This window comes from Microtus oregoni, unplaced genomic scaffold (genome assembly GCF_018167655.1).
Source record: "Microtus oregoni isolate MIOR12 unplaced genomic scaffold, Mior012 000104F_ref0000108, whole genome shotgun sequence".
In the NCBI taxonomy this organism is placed as follows: Eukaryota; Metazoa; Chordata; class Mammalia; order Rodentia; family Cricetidae; genus Microtus; species Microtus oregoni.
The window spans coordinates 2,998,269-3,018,970 of record NW_024544718.1 but is presented as its reverse complement, the minus strand read 5'-3'; the positions used below and the strand labels follow the sequence as shown (position 1 = coordinate 3,018,970).

The 20,702-nt window shown below is 36.9% G+C and overlaps 1 protein-coding gene across 1 annotated transcript in view; it reads left to right on the top strand.

Annotated features, from left to right (window-relative positions):
• The window catches only part of LOC121443313 (testis-expressed protein 11-like), a gene marked incomplete at its 5' end in the record, with an annotated part of 312,932 nt that overhangs the window by 166,263 nt on the left and 125,967 nt on the right, over positions 1-20,702 (top strand). The window contains 1 exon segment of the mRNA XM_041645021.1: positions 16,083-16,185. Coding sequence (XP_041500955.1) covers positions 16,083-16,185 — 103 coding nt within the window.

Below are 20,702 nucleotides of genomic sequence, written 5' to 3'. Positions count from 1 at the left end.
TTTTATCATAAATGGATGTTGAATTTTGTCAAATGCTTTTTCAACATCTAATGAAATGATCATATGATTTTTTTCTTTCAGTTTATTTATATGATGGATTACATTGATAGATTTTCGTATGTTGAACCAGCCCTGCATCCCTGGGATGAAGCCTACTTGATCATAATGGATAATTTTTCTAATGTGTTCTTGGATTCGGTTTGCCAGTATTTTGTTGAGGATTTTTGCATCGATGTTCATGAGTGAGATTGGTTTATAATTCTCTTTCTTGGTTGAGTTTTCGTGTGGGTTTGGTATCAGAGTAACTGTAGCTTCATAAAAAGAATTTGGCGATGCCTCTTCTGTTTCTATATTGTGAAATACATTAAGGAGTATAGGTATTAGGTCTTCTTGGAAGTTCTGGTAGAATTCCGCATTGAAACCATCTGGTCCTGGGCTTTTTTTGGTAGGGAGGTTTTTGATAACAGCTTCTAATTCTTCGCGACTAACAGGTCTATTTAGATTGTTCACCTGGTCCTGGTTTAACTTTGGTATATGGTATTTATCTAAAAAAGTGTCCATTTCTTTTACATTTTCCAGTTTTGTGGCATATAGACTTTTGTAGTAATATCTAATGATTCTCTGAATTTCCTCTGTGTCTGTGGTTATGTCCCCCTTTTCATTTCTGATCTTATTAATTTGCGTATTCTCTCTCTGCCGTTTGATTAGTTTGGATAGGGGTTTGTCAATCTTGTTGATTTTCTCCAGGAACCAGCTTTTTGTTTCATTGATTCTTTGGATTGTTTTCTGTGTTTCTATTTTGTTGATTTCAGCCCTCAGTTTTATTCTTTCCAGTCTTCTACTCCTCCTAGGTGAGTTTGCTTCTTTTTTTTCTAGAGCATTCAGGTGGGCTGTTAAGTCTCCAATGTGAGCTTTCTCTGTTTTCTTTAAGTGGGCACTTAGTGCTATGAACTTTCCTCTCAGGACTGCTTTCATTGTGTCCCATAAGTTTAAGTATGTTGTTTCTTTATTTTCATTGAATTCCAGGAAGACTTTAATTTCTTTCTTAATTTCTTCCTTAATCCAGGTATGGTTCAGTAGTTGACTGTTCAGTTTCCATGAATTTGTAGGCTTTCTGGGGTTGGCATTGTTGTTGAATTCTAACTTTAATCCATTGTGATCTGATAAGACACAGGTTGTTACTAATATTTTTTTGTAACTGTGGATGTTTGCTTTGTTACCGACTATGTGGTCGATTTTTGAGAAGTTTCCATTAGCTGCAGAGAAGAAGGTATATTCTTTCCTCTTTGGGTGGAATGTTTTATAGATGTCTGTTAAGTCCATTTGATTCATTACCTCCATTAATTCTCTTATTTCTCTGTTAGGTTTCTGTCTGATTGACCTGTCCCTTGGTGAGAGAGGAGTGTTAAAGTCTCCTACTCTTAGTGTGTGTGGTTTGATGGCTGCCTTGAGTTTTAGCAATGTTTCTTTTATGTACGTGGGTGCTTTTATATTAGGGGCATAGATGTTCAGGATTAAGACTTCATCCTGATGAATTGTTCCTGTTATGAGTATAAAATGCCCCTCTCCATCTCTTATGATTGATATAAGTTTGAAGTAAACTTTGTTAGAGATTAGTATGGCCACACCTGCTTGTTTCTTATGTCCATTTGCTTGATAAGCCTTTTCCCAGGCCTTTACTCTGAGTAGGTGCCTGTCTTTGTGGTTGAGGTGTGTTTCTTGTAAACAGCAGAATGTTGGATCCTGTTTTCTTATTCAATCTCTTAGCCTGTGCCTTTTTATAGGTGAGTTGAGTCCATTGACATTAAGTGATATTAATGACCAGTGGTTGTTAACTCCGGTCATTTTTTTAGTCGTAGAGTTTGTGTGTTTCCCTTCTTTGATTTGTGTTGGTGAAGGGTCTCTAGATGTCTGAGTTATTGTGGTCATTGTTGGACTCCTTGATTAGTGATTTTCCTTCTATTACTTTCTGTAAGGCTGGATTTGTGGCTGTGTATTATTTAAATTTGTTTTTATCCTGGAAAATTTTATTTTCTCCATTTATAGTGAACGAAAGCTTGGCTGGGTATAGTAATCTGGGCTTGCATCCATGGTCTCTCAGTTTCTGCAGTACATCTCTCCAGGACCTTCTGGCTTTCATGGTTTCCATGGAGAAGTCAGGTGTAAATCTGATAGGTTTACCTTTATAAGTAATTTGGCCTTTTTCCTTTGCAGCTCTTTATATTCTTTCCTTATTCTGTATGGTTTGTGTTTTGATAATTATATGGCAAGGGGATGTTTTTTTTTTGATCCAGCCTATTTGGTGTTCTGTATGCTTCTTGAACCTTCATAGGTATATCTTTCTTTAGGTTGGGGAAGTTTTCTTCTATAATTTTATTAAATATATTTTCTGAACCATTGAGCTGCCCTTCTTCTCCTTCTTCTGCTCCTATTATTCTTAGGTTTGGTCTTTTTATTGTGTCCCATATTTCCTGAATGTTTTGTGATGAGAGTTTGTTGGACTTGCTGTTTTCTTTGATCAGTGTGTTTATTTTCTCTATGGTATCTTCAGAATCTGAGATTCTTTCTTCTAACTCTTGTATTCTGTTGGTTATACTTGTTTCTATAGACTCTGTTTGTTTACTTAAATTTTCCATGTCCAGCCGGCCCTCTGTTTGTGTTTTCTTCTTTGCCTCCATTTCAGTTTTCAAGTCATGAACTGTTTCCATTATCTGTTTGATTGTTTTTCCTTGGTTTCCTAGGGTATCATTCACTGATTTATTCAATTCTTCAAACTTTCTGTTATATTTCTCATCCATTCCTATAAGGGCGTTTTTTACATGCTGTTTAAGGGCGTCAATCACTTTCATGAAGTCAGTCTTTTCTACTTCTTCTTGATTAAGGTGTTCATGTCCTCCCGTTGTGAGGTCGCTGGTTTCTGGTGGCTTCATGTTGCTTTTCAGCTTGTTGGGCGAATTCTTGCCTTGGCGTCTGCCCATCTCTTCTTCCAAATGCTCCCTTATGGATCTTCTTTTACCGGATCAGGTCTCCTTGCCTCCCCAACGCTGGCTCTCCCCAACGTTCGCTCTGCTGGCGCCGAGAGATCAGGTCTCCATGCTGGTTGCACAGCTCGCAAACAAAGCGCTTACCCTGCTTGGTGCAGGCAGGCCATAGAAACAAAGGAACTCCCGCCCACTTGGGTGCCCCGAGGATTCGGACCCAGTGCCCAGACAGGCTTGGCTGGGTGATGTTATGTGTCGAAAGTGGACGGTGGGGCCGAAGTGGGGAGGGTTCTGGATGGAAGCTGGGTGGGCTAGGAAGAAAGAGGCAGTATGCAGGGAGTAGAGGCCCTGCAGAGAGCCCAAGAAGGATAGGGGGCCAAGGAACCTCTGAGCTCCCCGTGCCAGGCTGGCGCTGCGGGGCCAGAAACTCACCCCAACACTGGCTCTCCTGGTGCCGAGAGATCAGGTCTCCGTGCTGGTTGGGCAGCTCGCAAACAAAGCGCCTACCCTGCTTGGTGCAGGCAGGCCATAGAAACAAAGGAACTCCCGCCCGCTTGGGTGCCCCGAGGATTCGGACCCAGTGCCCAGACAGGCTGGGCTGGGTGATGTTATGTGCCGAAAGAGCTACTTACTCTATTTTCAGAGGCAGCATATGTTCTGTGCACTGGCACATAGATAAATGCAGTGTTCTGACGTCATAACTACTTACGGATGTTGAAAGTTCCGTTGTATATGAACAAGGTCAAATTGACATCTTCTTGGTTTGTATACTGTGAATATGAAGCAGAAGTTTTAAAGGGAGAGAGTATTTGGAAAATTCCTTTACTTACTCATCTTACCCTTTATCATTTACCATATTCTGAAATGCTATTTGCTGTTAATCATATGCTATATAGTCCTTAAAGCAGACTAAAATCTTAAGGTCTACATTTTTTGTTAAACATCATTGAGAGCAGATACTTGCATAAAGAACCTAGTTTTTTTACTTTTAGGTTCTTATCTTGTATTTATAACCACTCAAGAAAAGTTCAGTACTTAACTTCATTAGGAAACAATATGGAAAGTACAAGATAAATAAGATTTTGTGAATGATGGGTCCGTTTATATTTCCAATAGCATGTAAGGCATTTCTCCCTTTGTATATCATACAATGTGTACATAATCTGAGGTATTGATTCCTAGAAGAACAAAAAATGAGAAGGACAAGTATGGGCTAAATGGAATCTGAAAGTTGATGTTTCCTTTTAAGTTTTATGTTAGCTTTCAGGGGAAATATGTGAATAAGTATAGTGGTTTGATAGGTTTTTTTGAAAGTCTGTACATTATCAGGGTTCTTTAGAAGAACAGAACCAATAGAATGATACATTCAACAATGGCTGTTTACATTCCGAAGGCTGGGATTCTGGTAGCCTGCTCAATATATGAGCTTGGGTGCCTCAGCAGTCCCAGTCTGATGCTTAAAAGGCCTAGAGGATTCCTGAAAAGTCACTTGTCTTCAGTCCCCAATTGGAACGCTGAAGAAGCTGGGTTTTGATGACACTGAAGTATGACAGTAGCAGTGGCAGCAACTGTGGTAGTAGCAGCGACAGAGTAGAGGCACTCATCAACAGGAAGCAAAAAGCTGTACCCTTGGACCTTCTTATATCTGGGTTGTGGCTAGGAGGCATTGCCATAAACTCGGTGGGTGGGAGATCTTCTTTCCTAACTTATCCTTCCAGAAAATACCTTTACAGACCTGCCCAGACTAATGTCTCTTAGTTAATTCTAGATCCAGTCAAGTTGACAACCAAAGTCAACTATCATAACCTATCTTTGAAATGATATTTACATGATGGATAAAGAGGAGGAAAGTGAATGAAGTTCATTTCAGTGGCTGTTACAAGCTCAGGAAACCACACATTGATGCCTTTTGCTAAACTAAAGAAGATTTTGTGGAGATCAAGAACAGAAAAATGTTAGCATTAATTATAAACTTGACACAGCTTAGAGCCATCTAAAAAAATTACCAGAAGAGCAATGCAAGTTGACTAGGTCTAGTCTTGCTCTATAAGAATTAGAAATTTTTGTGTGGTGCTCGAGTTTGAGCTTAGAGCTTCACATATACTAGGAAAATGGCCTGCCACTGAAGCACATCCATAGCCTAAAGCAGTACTTCTTAACATCTCTGACTAACGACAGGATTGGTTCTCGAGTTAGTACAGAACTGAGCCTATAATTGGAGTTCAAATGTTGTTAGCGGTAAGGAGGAGAAACTAGGCATGCAGGAAACCGGTATGTTTTATTAGCATGTAACCTTGTTTGTTGCTTAGCATATTTCTCATTTTATCCTTCCTTTCTTCCTCGCAGACACTGGATACTTTGCACATGTAAAAAATTTTATTAGCACGTAACCTTGTTTGTTGCTTAGCATATTTCTCATTTTATCCTTCCTTTCTTCCTCGCAGACACTGGATACTTTGCACATGTAAAAAATACTTTCCTACATAGTAGAACAGATAGAAAGATAGAGAGAGGAAAAATGCAGCCCGTCAGTGTTTTACTGTTCTCATCTTGCCATTGTTAACTCTGCTAATTTCGTTGTCTGCCATTTTGATTGCTTCCTTTTCTTAGCAAAAGGTCTCCATGTGTGATTTGCTGAGCTTGTAGCAACTGTCATGAACTTCATCAAAGTATTTCCTCTTCACTCGTCCTTTCTTTTATTTCAGAGAAATAAGTACTTTTTTTGGTAACTTTACTCTGCACATCTCAGTCCTAGTTCATAAATATTTCTTTGCCGTTTCTCCTTTATTACAATTATTTTCAAGTGCTGTTTATTAAAAGAAATCCTTCATCCTTCACTTCTCTTCAAAATTCATTTCCATTGTCCCCCTTTTTATTGCCAGACTTTCTAACCCAAAAGAACTATTTCTATTTTTCAGTAGTTATTTATTTAAAAGTATTTCCTGAGTGCTCCATGTTAAGTAGTATTTATATTGAGAATATAAGAATGAACAGATAGGATAAATAGCCTGACTCTGAGGAGTTAGTTTATCTGGAGAGGCCGTTTTTCCCCAGTATGATATGTTATAGGTGTCAGCAGTTTTTGTGTAAAGAGCTACACAGCAGATGCTTAAGATTTTTCAAGTCACATGGTCCCTGATGCGACACTCAGCTCTGCTCGTATACCTAACACTGCCATAGCTAATATGTAAGCAGGTACCCATAGTGTGATCTAATTAAACCTTTATATTTAGGAATACTAAATTTTGAGTTTCATGTGATTTTCTTGTGGCGTTAAATATTTGTCTTTTGATTCATTTCAGTCATCTAACACCAATAAAACTATTCTTAACCTGCGGACTTTGCAAAAACAGAGGGGTGTTTCAGATTTTACCAACGACTGTAGTAGTCTCTTGACCTGTGACTAAATAAATAGTGATAACTACTAAGAAGAAAACCTGAGCAGAAAAAGGGCAATGTTATATGACCACAAAATGGCTGTAAGAGTTAAAGCAGCCACAAAGATAAGACTGCTTACTGAATATTTATCTTTCATTTTCTGGTTTCATATTGTTTCTACTGACTATGTAAAGCTCTAAATATCATACCCTTCCATTACAGCTTGTGGTCACTGTACATAATCTAGTGGTATTCACTAGATGGCACTGTGGCTTCTGTTTGTACTTTTGAAGGTTTTGTAATGATTTTATTGCCTTCCCTTCAGATATAGCTGTATAGGTGTAAATAAAAGCATTTAATGAAATATGAGGTGAAGATTAATTTTGGCTCAACCAAAGAAGTTCTACTGTATTAAACACCTAACTTGAGGTTTTAAGTCAACAAGTAATTGAATGCTTATTTTATTTTATTTTTTTTTCTTGGAGAGGCTGTGGAGAAGGGGTACCCTCATCCATCATTGCTGGTGGGAATGCAATCTTGTGCAACCACTTTGGAAATCTGTGTTTTGGTTTCTCAGGAAATTCGGGATCAACCTACCCCTGGACTCAGCAATATCACTCCTGGGAATATATCCAAGAGATGTCCTGTCATATGACAAGAGCATTTGTTCAACTATGTTCATAGCAGCATTATTTGTAATAGCCAGAACCTGGAAACAACCTAGATGCCCTTCAATGGAAGAATGGATGAAGAAAGTGTGGAATATCTACACATTAGAGTACTATGCTGTGGTAAAAAACAATGACCTCGAATTTTGCATGCAAATGGATGGAAATAGAATGCTTATTTTAAATGGTACTATAGAATAAGTAGATTTACTTTACTCCACTATATAAATGTTTTTAAAATATTATTTCAGAGACAAGATTTACATGTATAATTATATAGTAACAAAAGAGAGGTATAAATTAAGTATCAAATATTGTGGAATATCATATGGAATTAGAATAAGAATATGAAGATCAGGACCGTTTATAACTATTCATTGAATGTAGCACATAGCACAAAGCTAAAAAGGGCAACTGATATGTTAGAAGACAGTCAGATCCGAAGGAACCTTGATATACTGAAATAATGAAGCCATTCTCAGAAGATGGAGACAAACAGGAAACAATAAAACATCTTGTGCTGAATCTCCAAAGCCAGCCGTAATAGAATGGAATGGATGAATGGGGGTTTTAACAGAAGCACATGTGCATCACTTGGGGCTTTTCGTTGTCTATGAACTAAACAAGAAACAATACTAAGAAAGTTCACTTACATTATATTGAATCAGTCAGCTTTTTGTATCCATGCATTTTCCATCTATGAATGTAACCTAGTGCAGATCAAAAGCACTTAGAAAAAATCAGATTAGTACTGGACTTGTACAGAGTATATTGTCAGTATTTGTTACATAATATGGTGAAGTAATGGTTTACGCCACATTTCATTGTATCAGGTATTTTAAATAATCTGGAGATGATTTGAAACAGACAGGAGGATAAGTATAGGTTATGTATAAGCAAGAAACTTGAGCATCCACAGATTTTGGCATCCGAAAGGAAGTAGGGAGCTCTGGATCCAATCTTGCACAGATACTGAGGGTGACTCTATAATGCATACAAGGATACAGTGAGCATTCTGTGATCTGCTCTGTAGCAGATCTGAAGCATAATATTGGGCTGGGGACTAATTTTGAAGAAAGATATTGACAAGCTCTAATGTGCCAAGAGGAAGACATTCAAAGACTAACGAAGACACTAAAGGCAACTCGTTTTATGACTAGAGCTAAAAGGCAGTATGGAGTTTAAACTTGAAAAATGAAACTTAAGAAATAAATGATATAGTTCTTCCAATATGTGTGTGGCTACTAGTAAGAAAACATTTATACAATGCTTGTTTCCATGGGTGAATGAAATTTTCAGTCATGACAAGAGGACCTTATCTGACAATTAGATTTATCTACAGTTTAGTTTTTTAAAAGATATGATGAATGCCCTCTTCTTGAAGGTATTGAAATACGGATAGATTGGTCACTTCATCTTAATGTTATTGAAGATATTTGCATCTGAAGAATTTTCAAACATCAGATCTCTCTCTATTGCATGGTTTAATAATAAAATTTAATAAATTCTAGTTTGATAATTTAACAAATCTGGTTCTGATAATATAATTTAATAAATTCTACTCTGGTCAAAAAGACTGTGGAGGACTATAGATTTTTTAATTTTAGAACTAAGATCTCATATGATTGCTATGTTCATTAAGAAATATTTATTGAAATATAATTTAAATATTGAAATATATTCACTTTGTTATATAGTTAAATAATTTTGGCAAATATATACTCTAGTGTAACCACTATCACAATCTGGATATAGAATATCTAGAATATGCATTATGTAAAAGGTTTTACTGTTTTCCTTTCTATTCAATCCCCAGATCAACTCCCAGGTCCAAGTAGTGAGTTATATGTTTTCTACCACTATAGGTTAAATTTTTCCCTCTTAGAGTTTCATATAAATTATCCAGCCTACTGTATATCAAAATGTATGCCTGGCCAAGACATATTCAGGGAAGTTGGTGTTGTAAATCTCTCAATATTGATAATGATTATGTAGTTTTGGTCATTGTGTGATAATTGGTTTTATACTGACAATATGTATATTTATAGATGCAGTATACAAATAAAATTTTAATTAAAATATTATAGGCTAGTGCTGAAGTAGCACTTAGTGGGAAATACATTAAATATTTTGCATAAATATATTATAAGAAAATTGTAAATGCTAAAGCAAATATTCTTCACTAGAAATTACTAAAACAAGTGCAAGATGAACTCAAAAGAGCATTTTAAAGAAAACTATTTACCTGCAGAAATTTCCCATATATTGAGCAAACAGATAGTAGAAGGGACCTAGAAAGTCAAAACCATGTTCTTTGAAAAAACTAATAAAACAGGCAAATTTCTAGTAAGACAAAGAAGGAATAAAAATGAGAGAAAGAAAATGAGGAAGACAAAGTGAGCATTGGTATTTGAACAACTTTATGCATGAATGCATTCCTGGAAAACATATAATTTATCATACTGAATTAAGAAAAGAACAAGAAATATATGAGCAGTCCCATATGTAACTATTAATGTCATTTAATCAATGGTTTAAAAATCCACAAACAAGATCCAAACCCAAATACTATTACTTTTTAATTTTATTAAACTTAAAATAAAATCTATCCTCAACTAATTTCTTGTGCATAATACAGTATTGCTGACTTCAATATAACATTATATGACAAATTTTGATATCTTTCTTGCCTATAACTAGTTATTAATTTGTAACTCCCTACCAATCTCTTCTAATACCTGGAAATCACTATTTCACTCTTAAATTCTATGAATTTGACTATTTTAGATATTGTAAAGAAGTAGAAATCATACACTATTTGTTTATCTATGACTCTGCTATTTCGGTGAATGCAACATCTTCAGGGTTTATCCCTGTTATGATGCATTACAGATTTTTTATTGAGACTGAATAATATTCCATTAAATGCACACATTTCTTTTCAAGAATTATTTATATTTTTTATTCATTTTACATACCAACCACAGTTTTCCCTCCATTCCCTCCTTCCCCTCCCCCCACCTTCCTCTAACCCCCTCCCATCCACTCCTCAGAAATGTTAAGGCCGCCAGGGGGAATCGATAAAGCCTGACACAGTCAATTGAGGCAGGACCAAGACCCTCCCCCACCATCAACTAGACTCCCCTGTAGCTCAGCCTGGTGCTTGGCTGTGGATCTCTGCATCTGGTTCCATCAGTTACTGGATGAAGGTTCTATGATGATAATTAGGGTAGTCACAAATCTGACTATAGGGGAAGCCCAGTTAGGCACCCTCTCCACTATTACTAGGAGTCTTAGCTGGGATCATCCTTGTGGATTCCTGGGAATTTCCCTAGTGCCAGTTTTCTCCAAGACCTTTATCATAAAAGGGTGTTGGATTTTGTCAAAGGCTTTTTTGGCATCTAATGAGATGATCATGTGTTTTTTCTTTCCGTTTGTTTACATGGTGGATTACATTGACAAATTTTCATATGTTGAACCATCCCTGCATCTCCGGGATGAAGCCTACTTCATCATGGTGTATGATTTTTTTTTTAGTGTTCTTGGATTCAGTTTGCCAATAGTTTTTTTAATATTTTTACATCAATGTTCATGAGGGAGATTGGTCTGTAATTCTCTTTCTTTGTTGTATCTTTGAGTGGTTTGGGTATCAGGGTAATTGTAGTCTCATAAAAAGTGTTTGACAATGTTTCTTCTGATTCTATTGTTTGGAACAATTTGAGGAATATTGGTATTAGCTCTTCTTCGAAATTCTGGTAGAATTCTTTGCTGAAGATAAAGCTATTGGCTAATCTGTTTAATTAGACCAAGGTAAGATGACTGGCAAAGGAAAGGATGGGTGAGGAAAAGAGTGTCTCATCAAAGGTAGCTCATGTAGAAAGCAGGTTCACAAATCACGGATTGTGCAGATGGCTATTGGCACAGGGGTGGATGGGTGGGTATCTTTTGTAGAGCTGGCTTAGTGTTCATAAAGTCCTTAAATACATTGGTTTTTTTTAATCATGAAAAGGTTTTCTTTCTCCATCAACTATAACAATTTCACAGAATATTATATCTGTACTGGCATCTCCCTTCTTTTAAAACTTGTTGACTGTCAGTCAAGGCCCTTCTGGCTCCCACAGTCTCCATTAAAAAGTCAGTTGTTATTCTGATGGGCTTGCTTTTATATGTGAGTTGTTCCTTCTTATAGCTTTTAGTATCCTTTCTTTGTTTTGAATTTCTTTTCTGGTCCTGTCTATTTAATATTCTGTATGCCTCTAGGAATCTTTTCCTTAGGCTGGGGGAGTTTTGTTCTATAATTAGGTTGGAAATATTTCCTGCACCTTTGACCTGGGTTTCTTGTCCTTCTTCTATATCTATAATTCATAGGTTTGGCCTTTTTATAATGTTTCAGAGTTCCCAAATGTTCTATTTCTATTTTATATTTTATTGAACATTTTCTTTGACTGGTACAATTTCTCTACCTCTTCTTCAAGCCTTAGCCTTCTCTTTTCCACTTGATCTATTCCGTTGCTGAGACTTTCTATCGACTTTTTAATTTACTGACTGAATTTTTCATTTCAAGGTTTATTTTATTTTAGCTTTTTAGAAAGCTCTTTTTATTAAATTCTCTTTTCAGAATTTAACTGAGTTGTTTTATTCCCTTCCACTGTTTGCTTGTGCTTTCACAGTCTTTATTTCAGAATTTATGCATATCACCTTTGAGTTCCTTGAGCACATCTGCAATTACTATTTTGAAATCATTACCTTCTACATCAACCAACTTGCTTTTCTCAGGGAAAGTATTATAGGGGTACTGGGTATAATTTCTGGAAGATACACATTATCTTGATTATTCACGTTGCTTATGTTTTTTGATGAGCCTTAGGTATCTGAAGTTAGATCATTGATGGTAGTCTTGATATGGCCTCACTTTTGTTGAGTGAGTGCTTGCATCTTTGTTTGATGTTTCTACAATTTGTCATGTTGTGAACTAGCTGAATGTGTTTGGAGTTCAATCTTGGTGAAACCCTGTGTTGATTTGCAAATGGGGTGTCAAAAACAGTCCCAGCTGTAGCTAGGAACTTCTGACCCTAGGAGCAAATCATTTGTACTTTTAGAAGATCCTCCTGCTGGTATTCAACAGTGATGGAAGGGTCATTGGTTTCTAAAGGTGATTTTTAATTATCAATGGCTAGGATTACAACAGGGATAGGTGGTACTCCCTGGGGGCAGGGTATAGGATAGCACACCATTCCTTAGAAAGCAAGGAGGCCAGACTGAGGGTCCCTGCCACAAGTTAGGGATACAGCTTACATATGGTCTAGGGCACCCTGATGAATGAGGTAGGCAGGCTCAAAGTTCCCTTCCTGGGTTTGAGGTTGCAGGACTTCTCATAGTCCTTGGTTGTGTGGTAGGTAGGGTGGCTGTTGACTATGTTGGAGGACAAATGGGCTACCTGAGTCCAGAGTTGCAGGATGTCAGTGGCTGGTGGGCAGCCAGACAGTTGGGTTGTAAGGCTCCCTACTTAGGCTCAGGGTCACAGAACACCACCAACGATTGGATTTTAATAGCAAAAATGTGTTTGGTTTTAAAGAAACTATGAAATTCTCTTTGAAAGTAGCTAAATTATTTTTTGCTTCTACCACCAGTGAATGAGAGTTCTAGTACATACCTCCACAACTTACCAATATTAGCTTTGAATTTTAGCCATTATAATAAATGTGTAGTAGCATTCAGTGTTTAATTTGTACACACTGATGCTATGTTAGGCATTTTGTGTGCTTATTTTCCACATGTATGTCTTACTTGATAAAGTGGCTCTTCAATTGTTTTGCTTAATTTATAATTTAGTTGTTTTCTTATTGTTGAATTTTAAAAACTTCATTATATATTAGAAGTATCAGTCCTTTGTCAGTTACATGTTTTTCAGATATTTTCTTTTTTCATTTTTTTATTATTAATTAAATTTATTCATTTATTCATTTATTTTACTGAAGTTTTGCCTCTCTCCTCTCCTCCCATTCCCTCCCTACCTTCCCTCTGTTCCCAATTCATTTTTCCTCTCTTTCTGTTCAGAAAGGGGTAGGCCTCTCATGGGTCAATAAAGCGTAGGACTAAGTTTCTTCCCTCATATTAAGGCTGAACGGGGCAACCCAGTATGAGGAATGGGTTCCCAAAAGCCAGCCAAAGTGGAATAGCTGGGTCTTCAGGTAGATTGATTCCCAATTTTCTGAGAAGCCACCATACCAATTTCCAAAGTGACTGTACAAGTTTGCACTCCCAGAGCAACAGTGGAGGAATGTCCGCCTTGCTCCACATCCTCATCAGCATGCGGTGTCAGTGTGTTTTTGACCTTAGCCATTCTGACAGGTGTAAGATGAAATTTTAGAGTTGTTTTGATTTGCATTTCCCTGATGGCTAAGGATGTTGAACAATTCTTCGAGTGTGTTTCAGCCATTTGAAATTCTTCCGTTGAGAGTTCTGTTAAAATATGTAGTCCATTTTTAATTGGATTATTTTTGATGTCTAATTTCTTGAGTTCTTTACATATTTTGGAGACCAGCCCTCTGTCAGATGTGGGGCGGGTGAAGATTCTGTAGGCTTCTGTTTTGTCTTATTGACAGTGTCCTATGCCTTACAAAAATCTTTCAGTTTTATAAGGTCCCATTTAGTAATTGCTGATCTCCGCGTCTGTGCTATTGGTTTTCTATTCAGGAAGTTGTCTCCTGTGCAAATGTGTTCAAGGTTATTTCCCATTTTCTCTTCTATCAGATTCAGTGTATCTGTATTTATGTTGAGGTCTTTGATCCACTTGGATTTGAGTTTTGTGGAGAGCAATACGTATAGATCTATTTATATTGTCCTTGCATGCCAACATCTAGTTATGCCAGCACCATTTGTTGGAGAGGCTCTCTTTTTTTCCATTGTGTGATTTTGGATTCTTTGTCAAAAATTAGGTGTTCATAGGTGTGTGAATTTATGTCATAATCTTCAATTTGATTCTATTGGTCCACTGTCTTTTTTTATACCAATTTTATATTTTCTCCTAATGTGTAATTTGCCGTTTACAAGGCCTAGGCTAGCCTTGACCTTGCTGTTTTCCTGCCTCAACCTTCTGTCAGAGTACTGAGAATGCAGGTGTGCTCTGTCATATCTGTATCAGAAATTCAGAAATTTTAAATTTTAATGGAGTCTAGCTTGCCATTTGTTTTTCTTTTTTGGAAATGCTTTTGGTTTCATACATAAAAAGTTATTGCCAAACTCAAAGTTACCTAGATCTTTTTCTTTTTCTGTGAGTTTTATATTTTTTAAAATTTTTTCTGCCTGCTTTATAAAAGTTATTTACCTTTATTTTATGTGCATTGGCATCAGAGTCTGTGAAACTGGAGTTACAGACAGCTGTGAGCTGCCATGTGGGTGCTGGGAATTGAACCTGGGTCCTGGTTCAAGCAGTGCTCATAACTGCTGAGCCATCTCTCCAGGCCCTGAGTTTTATAGTTTTAAGTTTTCCATTTAAGATATAATCTATTTTTAGTTAATTTCCAGTGAAAATTTTATGGTCTGTGTCTAGGCTTCTGTGTTTGTTAGTTTTTGCATGTGCATGTCTAGTCATTCCAGCACCATTTGTTGGAAAGACGGTCCTCAGTGTTTCTCTTTTACATTTCATCTTCTCTCTTGTGCTCATATGAAAGTTAGTGTCTTGTTTTAGTTACTGGCCTAGAAAGTATACAATTCTTTCTTAACTGCCCTCCATATTTATAATCTCTCTCGCTGACTTATTCTTTATGATAGTATTTTATTATTGTCACGATTGTGGTGCTGGAGGCCAAACCAAGGGCATTGTTCATGCTAGGCATGAATCCTCTACCAGTGCTTTACTCCATTCTCTTTGTTACTTCTTTTCTCTTTTACCTTCCATTTAATTCCTCTTCATCTATTTCTAACCTACTATTCAACATATTTGTTTTATTTTCATTTTACTTATTATACATTTCACTTCAAGAAGTTTCCTTTCTTCAAACTTTTAAGAGCCATGAAGTTCATTGATAGTCAAAAATGTTAAAACTGTTACAGTATAGAAATAACTAATTAGAATGCATACAAGCTTGAATAATCACTATAACTGTTTCACTAGGTGCTTACTACTATTAATCTGCCTACTTGCATTTTTAATATAACTTTTATTTTTTTGAACTTTGAAAGCATAGATGTTTTGTCACTAGTTTTATTATTCTAGTTTCTGAATCTTGAATATCTTTCTGTTAGCTGTCATTTCTGCTGTTATTCTTTTATGGCGTCTGGTTTTATATGGTGCTTGGTTAATGTTTACAGCTCATCATTGTTGAAAATTTTTATGTAATATTTTTAAGCTGAAAATGAATATCCCTTAATAGGTTTGGGAGCAGTTATTCATAACTGTAGGTCTTTTGAGCCCTCTAGCCACCAGATTCTATAATTTAGGACTGTAAACAAGCAAGTCTACTTGTATTATAGCTCAAGGAACATTTCCCCTGTGTGTTGTGCTGTCTTCTACTCAGTGCCAAAGTAACCTTCTCTGTGGTCTTCTGGAATGGCTATGGGTAGGTACAAGTTTACTTCTGACTTAGTCTACCCATGTGATCTTGTGGAACTTGATATCTATTTCCTGATTTACCAAAACCCGTCAAATTTTCAGTAAACATTTGTCTACATGCACAAATACCCACCAGCCAAAATTAGTTTTAATTCTCTGCTTACTTTTCTGTGCCTTCACTTTTCCTTAGGTTTGGTTTGATAAATGTGTTGCTACATTTCCATTTGTCCTATTATTTTATTTAATATTTTTAGAAAAATTCTAAGCATATTATTCAACGTGTATGGTTGTTTTCAGAAGAAAAGTTATTTTGATATGGCTTATTCACTCTGGTTCTAGAAGCAAAACTATTTCTGTAGCCTTCTAAGACAATAGGTCTCTAAATTTTTTAGATTCCTTTCTTTTCTTAGTTGAGTACCCCTCAACTATTGTAACTATCAATGATATTAGTAAAATACTATACGGACTTTTATAAAATCAATTCTATGTTTTTCTTTTCAGGCTAAAGAGGCAGTAACAGAAACTGAGCAACAGGATCCTACAAACATTTTCACTCAGTTTTATATATTCAAGATTGCAGTCATGGAGGGCAACTCTGACAGAGGTATAAATACTCTGTGTATTAATGTGAACAATGAAAATCCCCAAAGAATAAAAATCCACAATAAGAAAATAGATACACTGTTTTGAAGATAACTGTGCTGAATAGGTATAATTACTTTTGCATAAAATTATACAACAATGCACAAAGAAACTGGGGGTATGAGAAAGTAAAAAAAAAACACAGCTACCTATCTAGAGGATCTGAAATGGGAAAATATTGGACAAGAATTGGGGATAATTTTTATCACTGTTCTTGTTTATACTTTGCCATTTGAGCCAGCCTACTCAAAAGTTTTAAAAGTTATGGGAAGGGACAGTCTTAATAAAAATTTACATCAGTTAAGAATTGACCTAAAAACCAAAGTCTTTGGGTACCTTTTGACTCTGTTCACTAATGTTGTAAAACAATAATAAAAACCCCAATCTTTAAGTGGAATTATTCTTCACAAAGTGATAGTGATAGAATGGTATGTACATGATGCATATCCCATCAGTGTTGTGTTCTCCCATTAACTCAAGCATAGTTTCTTAGCTGGTGTGTCAGCACACACATATGTATCTTTAATTAGTTATGTATATACATGTACTCATTTAAGGTTTTCAGCCTTTCTACCCTTGGGTAGTTGTGCAAATTCTGAAGCAGTCTGAACTGTAGACAAGTTGCCATTTATAAAGGAAGTTGAGATGTTTATGCAAATAGATGGAGCAGAAACTATACCAATCTAATCACTAAACTATTTACAGTTACTGTGCACCAGAGATTCTGTTATTCATGCTAGAAAAAAGATAATTTAATATATAATAAAAAGTGTTATATACCTCAAAAATAATAAAAAAGTAGTTAGCGTTAGCTCTGTATCAAGGCTAATATTTTTTTCATGGCTTTCTTTACTGTTTTCGGAACAGACTTCTGGACATTTGTTTTACACACACACACACACACACACACATTTCTTACTGTTTTTCAAGACGGGGTCTCATTATGTAGCCCTGGCTGTCCTAGAACTCACTTTGTAGACCAGACTGGCCATGAACTCACAGAGATCCACTTGCCTATGCCTCCCAAATACTGGGATTAAAGGCATGTTGATATAGTATATTAAGGGAAAAAAGAATTTTAAATTTCATGAGGCATTTTTATCAGTGAAATGTGAAAAGTTTCCTTATTAAACCTTTCCCTTTAACTTTATTTTGAATAGAGTTATTTCAAAACCTATTAAACTAAAAAATTATTTATGTGTGTGAGAATGTGTATATTTGTACATGATGTCACAGTATTTGGATTTTAAATAAAACCTTCATGGAGTTGGTTCTCTCCCACCTTCATATGGGTTCTGGGATTGAACTCAGGTCAGCAGGCTTGTGAAGTAAGCACTTTTACCCACTAAGCCATTTTTACCATCCCTTTTCAATGTTTCTATTTAAATAGTATATATTGATTATATAGAATAGTAAGTTTTATTATGATGTTTCATATATGGATATGGTATATTTCAATCATATTCATATTTACCTCCTGTTACTCTTTATTGTCCTTCTGATCTCCCACTGATGCCCCTCCTTTTCCTCAACTAGTTCCCCTTCTCCATATTTTTTTGAAGACCTAATGAATTTCATTAGGGTTGTTTACATGAAGCATGGGTAAAGGCTTATTTATAGGAGCATGAGCACCTTATCAGTGGTCACACCACAGAATAAAATACTCCCCTTCCCTATTAACCAGTAAATGTGTTTAAATATTCAAGGAAGTGTGGAGCCCAAGATTTCTTCCCTTCTCCATGACAGGATGTTGACTGACCCAAGCATATACACAAAGAACTACAGGCAACTAAGGAATGCTGAGAGTAGGAGAAATAGTCTTCCCTAGAGAAGAGTACACTCATTGGTTATCCAATACCAAATGGTCAGCTCTGAAAATATACATACAAGTGACATACATTCTGTGCAGGCTATATTTATATGTGTGTAAATACATGTATACATATGCATGCAATAACAATTAATGAATAAAAGAGGTCTTTGAAAGAGAGCAAGGAAAGGTATAGGGAAGGGTTTGAAGAGAGGAAAAGGAAGGTAGAGACACATGACAGAGGGCTGAGCTCCAAAATATATAAAGAACACAAGAAGCTAAACATCAAAATAACAAATGATCTAATTAAAATTGGGGTGCACGGACTGAGCTCCCAAGGTCCAGTTGAAGAGAAGAAAGAGGGAGAAGATGAGCAAGGAAGTCAGGACCGCGAGGGGTTTGTCCACCTACTGAGACGGTGTGACTGATCTAAGGGGAGCTCACCAAGGCCATCTGGACTGGGACTGAATGAGTATGGGTTCAAACTGAACTCTCTAAATGTGGATGACAATGGTGGCAGACTGAGAAGCCATAGATAAAGGCACTGGGATTTGATTCTACTGCATGTACTGGCTTTTTGGGACCCTAGTCTATTTGGATGCACACCTTCCTAGGCCTGGATGGACCAGGGAGGGCCTTAGGACTGGAGGGGGAAGTGGGAGGGTGAGTGGAGGAAAGTGGGAGGAGGAGAGGAGGTGGAAATTTTGAATGGTATTATTTACAAAGCAAAAAATGTTTGAATTTAAAAAAAGAATCAACTAAGCAGGGCTCATAGGGGCTCATGGACACTAAAGTGACAATCAGGGAGTTTGTATGGGTCTGACTTAGATCCTCTGAGTATATGTTATATGTGTGTAGCTTGGCATTCTTGTGGAGCTCTTAACAATGGGTGCAGGTTTGTTTCTGACTCTTTTGCTTGCTTTAGAGATCTTTTTCTTCCTACTGGGTTGCCTTGTCCATCCTTGATATGCAATTTTGTGCCTAGTCTTATTGTATCTTTTTATGACATGTTTGGTTGATATACCTTGGAGGCCTGCTCTTTTCTGAAGAGAAACAGGGAAGTGGATCTGTGGGAAAGGGAAGATGGCAGAGAGGGACTGAGAGGAGAGAAGGGAGAGTAAACTGTGGTTGATATTTAATATATGAGAGGAAAAGAAATACAAAAAATAAATAAGAAGAAACAACACAAAAAATAAAATAAATAAAATTGGGGTGCAGATCTAAACAGAGAATTCTCAACAGAAGAATCTCAAATGGCTGAAAGACATTTAAGGAATTGCTCAACGTCCTTAGTCACCAGGGAAATGCAAATCTAAACAACTCTGAGAATTAGTCTTACACCCAACAGAATGGCTAAGATAAAAAACATATTGACACCACATGCTGGAGAAGATGTGGAGTAAGGAGAACACTCCTCCATTGTTGGTGGGAGTGCAAATTTGTACAACCACTTTGGAAATTGGTACGGTGGTTTCTTAGAAAATTGGGAATCAATTTACCTCAAGACCCAGCAATACCAATTTAGACAGGTTGCTCAATCATACCACAAGGACACTTTCTTAACTATGTTCATAGCAACATTATTCCTAATAGCCAGAACCTGGAAACAACCTAAATGCCCCTCAACTGAAGAATGGATAAAGAAAATGTGGTCCATTTACGCAATAGAGTACTACTCAACTGTTGAAAACAATGACATCATGAAATTTGCAGGCAAATGAATGGGGCTAGAAAAAAAGCCATTCTGAGTGAGGTAACCCAGACCCAGAAAGACAAACATGGTATGTACACACTCACAAATGGTTATTAAGAGTAACGTATAAGATAATCAACCTATAATCCACAGTCCCAGAAAGGCTTTATAACAAGGGGGGCCCAAATAGGGATGCATGGGTTTCCCTGGGAAAGGGAAGCAGAAAAGATCTCCTCAGTAAACTGGAGGCAGGGGTTGGGGGAATGAAGAGATGAGAACTAGAGAGAGTGGATTGGGTGGGCTGGGTGCAGGAGGCAGATAGAGGAAGGATGGAGGGGGAGAGTAAAGAAAGAGACTTCTTGATGGGGGAGAATTTTGGGGTTAAGGAAAAACTGGTGCCAGGGAAACCCCCAGAACCCACAAGGATGACCCCAATTAAGACTCCTAGCAATAGTGGAAAGGGTGCCTGAAAACTGACCATCTACTATAAGCAGATTGTTGACTTCCATAATTGCCATCACAGATAATCTATCCAGCAACTAAATGAAGCAGAGGCAGAGACCCACAGACAAGTACTATGCTGAGCTCTGACAGTCTAGCAGAAGAAAGGGAGGAGGGATTATACCAGCCAGGGGTGTAGTAGGAGATTGCTTGTCTGTTTCCCAGCGGCCCAGACCTGAAATAATCACATAGAAACTGTACTAATTTAAAACATTGCTTGGCCTATTAGCTTAGGCTTCTTGTTAACTCTTACATCTTAAATTAACCCATTTTTATTATTTTTTTATTTTACCATGAGGCTCATGGTTTACTGGTAAGGTTCCTGGGCATCTCCCTGACTCTGCTTTCTTTTCTCCTCTATCTCTGGAATTCCTGCCTTCCTCTATTCTGCCCTGCCGTGGGCCCAAGTAGCTTCTTTATTAACCAATGGTAATAAAACATATTCACAGCATACAGAGGGGAATCCCACATCAGA